The sequence below is a fragment of the Nomascus leucogenys genome, chromosome 6 (assembly GCF_006542625.1).
Source record: "Nomascus leucogenys isolate Asia chromosome 6, Asia_NLE_v1, whole genome shotgun sequence".
Taxonomy (NCBI): domain Eukaryota; kingdom Metazoa; phylum Chordata; class Mammalia; order Primates; family Hylobatidae; genus Nomascus; species Nomascus leucogenys.
The window spans coordinates 102,789,964-102,800,342 of record NC_044386.1 but is presented as its reverse complement, the minus strand read 5'-3'; the positions used below and the strand labels follow the sequence as shown (position 1 = coordinate 102,800,342).

The window sequence follows — 10,379 nt, the reverse complement described above, 5'->3', positions numbered from 1 at the left end:
TGGATGATACCTGAGCTGAGGCTCAAGGGGAAGCTCACGGGTTAGTGGGTCAGAGACTGGAAAGGCAGCTCCCGCAGAGCCAGCAATACACGCATGGCCATAGGCAGCTGACCACCTCTGAGACTGTGGAGCAAGGGCTGGGGTCAGCCTGCCGAGGCCAGGCATAGTCATGAAGGACCTTGCCAAGGCCAGGCACGGTCATGAAGGATCTTCTGTTACTGTAGAACCCCCTGGGGATGTCATCCGAAGGATGGATTTGAGAGTAAGTCAAAAGGCTGCTGAGATAGCCTTAGAGAAGGAAGAGAAAGAAGGAGGGGATCGTCTTGTTGAACTAACATTGATTACGCACATGAAAAGGGGTAAAATTTTAGAGTGTTTTTTGGTAGGTAGACTTGGGATTTGGCAACTGATTGCTGGCTATTGGGAATGAAATAAAAGAAGCCTAGGATAGTGATGATGATGATGATGATGAAGACATTGTAGTTGACATCTGTTGAGTGCTTATGTTCCAGGCATTAAGTGCTTCATAAACACCTTGTCATTTGAGCCCCATCACAAACCACTAAAGTACAGACTGTTTTGTTATTGTTGTATGGGTGTTTTAATTCTGATCAGTACCTTTTCTTTTGGGGAGGGGTGAGACTGTTTTTGTTTGTTTGATTTTTGAGACAGAATCTTGCACTGTTTTCCAGGCTGGAGTGCAGCGGTTTGACCTCGGCTCTCTGTAGCCTTTGCCTCCAGGGTTCAAGTGATTCTTGTACCTCGGCCTCCTGAGTAGCTGGGACTACAGGCGTGTGCCACCACACCTGGCTAATTTTGTATTTTTAGTAGAGACAGGGTTTCACTATGTTGGCCAGACTGGTCTCAAACTCCTGGCCTCAAGCATTCCGCCTGCCTCCGCATCCCAAAGTGCTGGGATTGCAGGCGTTGTTTTTATCCTCATTATACAGATGAAGAAACTGAGACCCAGAAAGCTGTGACTTGGACAAGGCCACTCATTTAGTATGTGGAGTAGCCAAGGTTTGACCCCAGCGTGGGGGAGGGTTGGACCTGAAGAGCCATGCTCTTAACCGTACCTGGTATTGACCCTGGTTTTTTAGTTTGGGTTGGCTGGGTGGGTGGTGGCACCATTCTTCAATCCAAGGAAACAGGAGGAAAATGGTTGATTGGTGGTGAAATGACAAACTGAGTTTGGGACAAGTTGGGCTGGAGATGCTGTGGATTATTCTGTGATATCCAGCAGGTATTTGCTAGTCAGGAGTGCAGCTCTGGAGGGACTCTGTTGGAGGGGTAGACTTAGGAGGCACCAGCCTACAGACAGTAAAGTCATGGGAATGAATGAGACAACCTAGGAGGAAGCATGAGAGTGAGGAGAGGAAAAGGTCAAGAACAAGACTAGGGGACACCAAAGAACCAAATGTGTCCTTTTGGATGTGGCCATCAGGAAGTCACTGGGAACCTTGGTTTCCTAAATGGTAAGGGGCCCTAACGGGTAAGGGGAAGAAACAAGAGTGCAGTGATTAGGGGAGAGGCAAAATCTGCTATTCTAAGGTCCTTGGCTGTAGAAGGAGGAGGAGAGAATATCACTAGAAGGGATCAGGGTCCAGAAGGCTGTCTTTTTCTTTTAATCATTAAGATGAGAGAGATCTGCAAATGTCATAGACTAGAGAGATGGAGCCATCCTAGAGAGATGGAAAGGATGAGTTTGATAATGAATGGGAAAGAAGGGCTGGCACCACACCCTTGAGGCAGCTAAAGGGGTGAAGTGAGGGCATCAGGCTTCAGAAAGAATAGGGAAACTTTTGAGTCCAGAGAAAAGTTAAGTATTGGTTTGAATGCACCTTGAACAGCACATAGGGGCTTTAGAAAAGTAAGATTTGGCCAAGGGCTCCCCCTACTATACTCTGAAATCCACTGTTAACATTTGCTCTGTGGCACCCTTCCCATGGGCTGTTCAAAGCCAATGACTGATCATGGCAGGAATATAATTGCAGGGAACCCATTCCCCAGAGACGCAGGACTGCTCTGATGGTTGACCTTGGCTCAAGGGCTCCTTACGGCCTTCCTGAACTTCCTCAGACTGTGTCAGCTTTGGATACTTTCACCTGACCTTCCCTCCCTCTCCCCTTCACTGAGAGCCAAAACTGTGTTGCACAGGCTGGCTCTCCCAGCTTTCCTTGGCACTCTCTCTCTCTCTGTCTCTCTCTCTACATATATATATATGATTTTTGTTGTTGTTGTTTAGACGAAGTCTCGCTCTGTCACCTAGGCTGGAGTGCAGTAGCGCGATCTCAGCTCACTGCAAGCTCTGCCTCCCGGGTTCATGCCATTCTCCTGCCTCAGCCTCCCAAGTAGCTGGGACTACAGGCACCTGCCACCACACCCGGCTAATTTTTTTGTATTTTTAGTAGAGACGGGGTTTCACCATGTTAGCCAGGATGGTCTTGATCTCCTGACTTCGTGATTCACCTGCCTCGGCCTCCCAAAGTGCTGGGATTACAGGCGTGAGCCACTGCGCCCTGCCTGGCTATTTTATCTCTAAGTAATTTATCTTAATAAGATCCATGCACATTTAGCCCTGTTGGCATCGGCATCATGCAGGACCCAAACACAGCCCCCTATAGGCACAAGTGGATAAAACCAGAAAGGCTGAGTCAGGGAATTTCAGATCCCTCAATGACAGGTGTTGAGCCCAGGGAGATCATGATGGGTCTGGATGTGACAGCAAAATGGGTGGTGGTGGGATCCTGGTAACTTTCTCATAGAGATGTTTGCAGCTTACTGTGATGGCCCACCAGGCATGAGGTGGATTTTCAGGAGGTTGAGGCAGATGTGACCACATGAAGATGGGTGTCATTATACACAAACTGAAAAGGAGGTGGTGGGCGGTGGGGGAGGAGGTCTCTCAATTATCCGAGACTAGGAAGTGAGGCCAGCTACTGTGAATATGGAGAGATGGTGGGGTGGGATCTTGCAAAGTGGTTTTAGAAGAACTGTGGGAGAAGGAAGATAAAGCTGGTAACAGATAAAATGTAAGGAGACTAGTGGGAAAAGCGGATGGAGAAGTAGCAGGGGTGGGAACCTTCCAAATGACAAAGCTGTAGGCCTTGGGAGACTGGATTTTATACTAACTGTTAAGGGAAACCACTGGATGGTTTTGAGATGAGGCACTACATCATCTGATGTACATCTTAGAAGGACCACTTTGGCCATTGTAGAATGTATGAATGGAAACAACAGATCAGTTAAGAGGCAACTGCAATCATTCAGAAAGGAGATAGGGCTTAGAGTAGGGGGAGAACAGTACAGATGATGATAGATGTGTTTAATTTCCCTCTGATAACTTTTATCCCAGTGAAATACGAAGCAAGAACATCAACCGAGAGTGGGGCTGGATTAGATAGGATCATACTCTTATCTATGTATTGGAAGAGTAGGAAAAAAGGTGAAAAAATTAAGTTACAAAAATCTGTTTTTTTTTAAAACCTGCATTTTTAAGAAAAGGCTTAAATTTTTTCACTGCACTCTATTTGGAGCATTTGGAGACTTCTCTTTGATAGCACAGTATTTTTTTTTTAAATCACTTTTTTTTTTGAGATAGAGTCTTGCTCTGTTGCCAGGCAAAAGTGCAGTGGCGCGATCTCAGCTCACTGCAACCTCTGCCTCCCGGGTTCAAGTGATTCTCATGCCTCAGCCTCCCAAGTAGCTGGGATTACAGGAATGCACCACTGTGCCCGGCTAATTTTTTGTATTTTTAGTAGAGACAGGGTTGGCCAGGCTAGTCTCGAACTCCTGACGTCAGGTAATCTGCCCGCCTTGGCCTCCCAAAGTGCTGGATTACGGGCGTTAAGCCACCGGGCCCGGGCTGTATTTTTCTTGATAAAAGATCAGCACACCCAAATCCTCCTCCCAACGAAGTAACCACTTCATTTCTTTTTGAACTCGTTAATTTCTGCAATTTTTGTTTGATGTGTCAGTAGTTACTGACACTCTTCCCTGTCCACCAAACTCTCCCCCACCCTCCAGGGTTTTTCAGCTCTGTCAGATTCATAATGCATCTCTGTGTGTGTGCATAAGGATATACACTTGTACAAAACGCAGCCCATATGACAAAACCATTTTTACAAATGTTTGCCTTTTCAAACAAAAGGTGTGCCATATATTTTTATTAAATCATAGAAAATATTTGTATACAAATCTTTTCACTTTGGGAAAACTGGAATATTAAACAGCTGGGTAACTAAACAGTTGAAAGATACATCTCACTTTAAATAGAAACAAGTTTTAAGTTGTCACATTTATTAAAACGAAAAAAAGTTGAAATAATTGGTAACAGGTTGTTGGCTTTTTTTTTTAACCTTTAGACCACAGAAATAATATCTCTTATAACCCTCAACTTTCTTTAAGAATGTTTTTTATTACTTACATCAACCACGAATTTAAAAGATAGTTAACTTGAATTCTGAATACAAAATCAATGTCCTTGTACCTACACAGGCTTTTAGAATACTGCAAATGCTGAATTTCAGGAGATGGTTTCATTCCACAGGACTGACTGAATTTCCTTTCTACAATGGAAAATGTATGTAACAGTGTGGAATATATTTCAGAATAAGTTAAATATTAAGACATACAATATGGCAATAATGTCCTACTTTTTTTCCTACCAAGTAAATTCAAAAGTTCATCCTAATCTTATACATTTATAAAAGGGTGAAGACTGAGGGATCCAGTGATACTGAAAATACACAACAACTATCAGAACCACATTATCTATGGCAGAATATGTACAAATGTTCCTGCCAAAATCATGCTTGCATTCATTCCACAGGTGACCAAAAAGAACAGACTTTGAAGTTCACCAAATGAAAATGAGTGGTGATTTTGACATTTAGGTCATCACTTGTTCAGCCTCTGAGCAGAGATCCAGAGGTGACACAGTGCAATATCTGCACTCAACACCAAACACCACATAAGCACAAATGAAATATTATTGAAATATTTTTAAATTAAATTGAAGACTGTTATTTAAGTGCATATTTTTCCCCTAGCTTCTTGAATGCATGTTACAGAACAAGAATTAACAAGGAACATGTTAGAGGCCAACCCAATCCTCTGAGAACTCCCTGGGGTAACATATGAGACCTTTGGCGCAGGGCTGAGGGGAGGGACAATTATCCACTCCAAACACAGGGATGGTCTTAAAAAGTCAGTCTTCCAAACTCAGGTCTGGATTTCAAACTAATTGAAGAAGGAACTGAAAATGCTATCTTAGGGACTGGTATCTTGTCCACGGTGAGTCTTCTTCCCCAGGACCCTTCTGATCCAAGACCCTTAACACTGCAAGCCTCATTTAAAGCCACCCCCAGGTCCTGGGCCCACTGGTGTCGATCTGCAGACCTGGATCTGTCCCAGGTAACATGTAAACAAATCTGGGAAAAACTGCATTTCTGCAAGTTTTCCTTGTATCAGTGAAAGACCTCTTGGGCTAAGAAAAATAGGATGGGCTGCCCCAGTGTCATCTTCCCACAAGGTTTGTCTTTTGCTCATTGTGCTGTGGAAAACTATAAAGTCAAATCAAATACTTTTACCTGACTCGTCCCAAATGATATGAAACAAACATTTCTATGGACTACCTTATTCCTGAATTATGAAAAAAGCTTATCTGAGCATATTTGGTTTGCCATCTTGTTACTGGAGGTGACTTGGAGATGAGGCCAGGCTTTTGTGCAGGTTGGGATTCTGGCTGTGTCTGTTTCGACTGCGAACAGACGAAAACATGGTGTTGCAGCCTGGTACTTTGCATTTGTGGAGCTGCCGGAGGTGCACAGTTTTGTAGTGGGCCCTAAAGGTCCCCTTGTTACTGTATGTCTTTTGGCAGAGATGACAGGTTATGGGCAACCCAGAAGGCAGGCTAGCAAGGCTCTGGTCAGCCTTCTCCATCAGGACACAGATGGGGTACTCATCTTCCCCAGGGACAAGGCTCGACCCTTCACAGTTCCCATCACTGTCCTCCATAAGCACAGTGCCTTCCTCACTCACCCCGTCAGAGTCCCAGGAAGAATGGCTGCTACTCTCTGACTTCATGCTCGAGGTAGTGCTCAAATCCAGGATGGTGCCCTCGCTCAAGGGGCCAGAGTTGTAGCTCTCCAGGCTGGCACTATGGACTTGGGTTATTGGGTAAACCAGACTGCCCATTCGACTTGTTCCTTTGAAGATGACAGATGTCTGGGAGGCTTGCTGTGTAAAAGCCACATCCTGATAGGCTTCCTTAGCCACATCTTTCAGAAGGTAAGCTGCACGGAAATGATCTTCACTGCTCTCCAATGCTTCTTGGCTCAATGCTTTTTGGTGGAGGTTTAGGTTTGAGCTGTGTCTATAAGAGTGAAAAGATGGTTAGTAATGGGTTGGGCTGTTTTAGAAACAGTCATCATTCTGAGTGGAGAGACTTGGTAGATACCAGGAAAAACATGTGGTATGGGAGCACCGATGATAAGGGGGTAGTCCCCCATGGGATGTAACACCTGTCTGGTGGATACAGACCCACTGTTGTTCATTGCTTGTCAGAAGTCAGTGTTCACCAGGAAAGCCGACAGTCTGGAAACTGAGAATATGTAGTCTTTGATTTCCATTGTCTGTTTGATGTACTTTCGGTACCTCATGTCCTTTCTGTAAATGAGCTCACTGTTTCAGAGCTACTGGTTTAGACATACCCCTTCTTCCAGGAAGCTTTCCTTAACTTCTCACGGTGCCCTCCCATGTGCCCACAGCAGCACTTCCCCCATTGTAGAAGTCATCACATTCAACTGTAATTGCCTATTTCTGGTCTGTCTCCCAGAATGGCTAGACTACATCAACTAGACCAGTTTAACTAGGACACTGGAACCAGGAGATCCCAGGAGAAAACTGGTCACAAACTATAAGGAACTAAGAAGAGGACTTGATTTCAATGAAATCAGGAAACATTACCTTCTGGGGCTGCACTGTCCAGTGACAGCCACTAGCCATATATGGATACTGAACACCTGAAATGTGGCTAGTATCATATGTTGAAAGGATAATATTTTGGATATACTGAGGTTAAATGTTATTAAATTTTACTGCATCTGCTTTTTTACTTTTTTACAGTGGCTATAATATTTAAAATTTCATATGAAGCTTGCTTCGTATTTCTATTGGATAGCACTGGTCTACAGCATTGACATACACTTCATCCCAAAAATTCTAAAAGTGTGGTTGAGAATCCGATTGGCTAGAATTGTGTGTGTATGTAGTTTAGTTCATATTTGTAACGTTTCACTATCCTATACCAGACAGAAGTTTTGCAAATGCAGCAGAATAAGCATACCACCAATCTTCTACCCAATGATTACTCTCGAAGGACAGATAATGAGTATCCATTATGACACATGCCTTTTAGTCATATGTTATCATTTGGAAGTAACTTGTAAATCAATGTTGGCCTTCCTCAGAAATCCTCTGCTAACTTTTGACAAGCAAAAGTCCTTACCAAGGGGGTTACAATCTTAAAGGTGATAGGAGAATTATTCCAAATAGAGAAAACACTCCCCCAATACATATACATATCAGAATGTATGGCAGAGTCAAGTTGGGAAAACACCTTCACCAAAATAACTAAGAATTAAACTTTTTAAATCCCCAAAGACATGTGTGTGGGAAGCTTAATCATGTTTTATAAAATGTACAAAATTTACTGTTCAACTTCTGTCTTCTACTCCCTTACACATATTTTCTGGACATAATCAGAATTATACTCCCAGATCACCCACTTTGCAAGCAGCCCTTCTTAACTCCAGCTCTGCCCTGTGATTATGTCAGCATTCTGGGTTGAAGGGGCTGGTATGTGCCAACAGAAAACCAGACACTGGGTTGACGTACAGGTTCCAGTACATACAAGTGGTTAAAAAGAAAGACAAACACTTTTATTGGAACCTTGTAAAGAAAGGTCCCTACTGGAACAAAGCAAACCTCTGGGCCTCATACTCAACTCCTGAGTATTCCATGCATACTAATGGCTAACTTGTGGGCTCTCTTGCTCCTCTCAAGCCTTAGAGGGTTAGATACATTTCCTGAGGTGCCATGTCCCCTAAGACCACTAACTACTACAACTGTAAAAACCCTCTGGATCATGTGCCAGGCTTTGGTTTCTAGGACTCTGCTAATCCTGTACTCACTGCCCATGTCTCCATCTCTTCCCTTCAATCCTACAACCTCTGCCTCTCTCCTCCAACTCTTCCTCTTGGCTTCTATTTTGATTAGTTGAGAACAGTGGTTCTCAAAGTGTGGTCTGAGCACCCCTAGTGATCTCTGAGGCCCTTTCGGGGGGTTCCTGAAGTCAAAGTTTCATAATACTAAGATATTATTTGCCTTTTTCACTTTCATTGTCTCATGAGTGAACAGTGGAGTTTTTCAGAGGCTACTTGACACAATTTTGCAACAGAGCATATGCAGAAGCAGATACGAGAATCTAGCTGTCTTCTACGAAGTCAGACATTAGTGAGATTTACAAAAATGTAAAACAAAGCCACTCATCTCACTGAATTTTTGCTTTGGAAAATGTAGGTTTTTTTTCATAAACATGTTAATATATAATTTAAAGTTTTACAATTTTTAAGTTTTTAATTTCTAATATGATAAATTTTGATAGATATAACCCAAATAGAGAAAAGCTCTTGAGTAATCTTAGGTTTTAAGTATTTGTAAAGGGGTTGTAAGACCAAAACGTTTCAGAGTTACTGTTGTAGACATACCCCTTCTTCCAGGAAGCTTTCCTTAACTTCTCAAGGTGCCCTCCCATGTGCCCACAACAGCCTACATTTCCTTCACTGCAGAAGTAATCACATTCAACTGTAATTGCCTGTTTCTGGTCTGTCTCCTCCACTACAGAAGGCCTCTGTGGGCAGGGATTATGTCCCCAGCACCTAACATAGACAGTTCTTAATATTCACTGGGTAAATAAGCATCCAGGGTGTTGTCCCAGTCCCTTCCTGATGGGTCTTGGTAACTGTTGCTGGCAGTAGCAGTGGCTCAAAGAGAAGTTAAATGTCCCTACAGGAATGTGGTTCTCAATCTCTGACTGAGAGAAATGGTGTCAGGTCTGGGCCTGCCCACAAAGTCAAATTTAAAATACTGTAACTTAAATCATAGATTCTAGGTAAAATGCATTTCAAGTTCTAGACTAATTAGTGATTTTAATTTTATAACGCAAGATGCTTTCCTGTTGTGGTGGGGGAAGGCTCGGATCTATTAATACAAATGGGTCAGAACATAAGGAAATATTAAATCTATGAAAAAATAAATATCAAATGAAAAAGTATCTTGAATCCAATATGTCTTCTAATTTAGTAGATATTGTAGAACAGTATCATAAATATCAAAGATAATATGACCAACATGACTGTCTCTATAACAACAGCTTATTCATGAACAAACACTCCTCCTCTTGGAGGCTGAAGGAGAAGGACTAGTTCACTAATTAGGGTACCTTGGTGGTTTGGTTCAACATCCTATCAGTAGAAACACTGATTTAATATAAACATTTAACTAATATCTCCTGTGCTATATCCTCTTTGCTGAAGACAATGAGTATGTTCTTATGAGCCCTGTCCAGGAATGTGTGTGGGAGTCTGTACATTTTTACCCTCTTAACAAATTAGGCATTACAACTTGGACCAAGTGGTGGTGTTGAACTGCTTCAAGTCAAGCTTGTTTCTGCAGATGTAGCATTTTAATATTCAGTGTACCATTTAACATTTATCATATTCCATTTCATCAGGCAGCTGATCTTTTCCATAAGCCTCCTGGGGCCATCTTTTGGTATGCTTGCTCTTCCTTTTATAGGCTGGGGAGGAAGGTGACCTGAAGAGTGGTTAAGTGACTCAAGTTCATGAGGAAAAGCACAAGCAAGACAGTAACACCAGTGCTATCCCCACGGTGATGAGATATACTCTATAGCGGGGGACTTTGTAAACAGTTTGCCTGTGTGTGTGTGTCATGAAAACTCAGGATCTTTCAACCAGAAATCACAGTCCCTGAAACAACCTGCCAATCACCTTTATTCTTTTATATCTTAATATTTAAAAAACCTTCAATAAAGCAGTGATTCTTCCTTTCAAATGTAGCTGGGTAACTAGAAATAAAGGAAAATATTTTATTCTATGGATTTCATATTATCAAATGAAAATGAGTCACGTTTTGGGATGCTATAGTGGCAATTTAAAAAGCTCCCTTCTCACTCTTATTCAAATAGTTGTTTACGCTTTACTCAACCTGCTAATTTGACAACTAGTTCATGATTTCGTTTTTTTTTTTTGAGACGGAGTCTCGCTCTGTCGCTAGGCTGCAGTGCAGTGGCATGA

The 10,379-nt window shown here is 42.6% G+C and overlaps 1 protein-coding gene across 2 annotated transcripts in view; it reads right to left on the bottom strand.

Moving 5' to 3' along the window:
* Window positions 1-4,130: 4,130 nt before the first annotated feature.
* The window catches only part of BNC1 (basonuclin 1), a 31,025-nt gene continuing 24,776 nt past the window's right edge, over window positions 4,131-10,379 (bottom strand). For both annotated transcript variants that reach the window (XM_003268447.4, XM_012507186.2), the window contains exon 5: window positions 4,131-6,376. In XM_003268447.4, coding sequence (XP_003268495.2) covers window positions 5,692-6,376 — 685 coding nt within the window. In that variant the 3' untranslated portion in view covers window positions 4,131-5,691. The remainder of the gene's footprint in view (window positions 6,377-10,379) is intronic.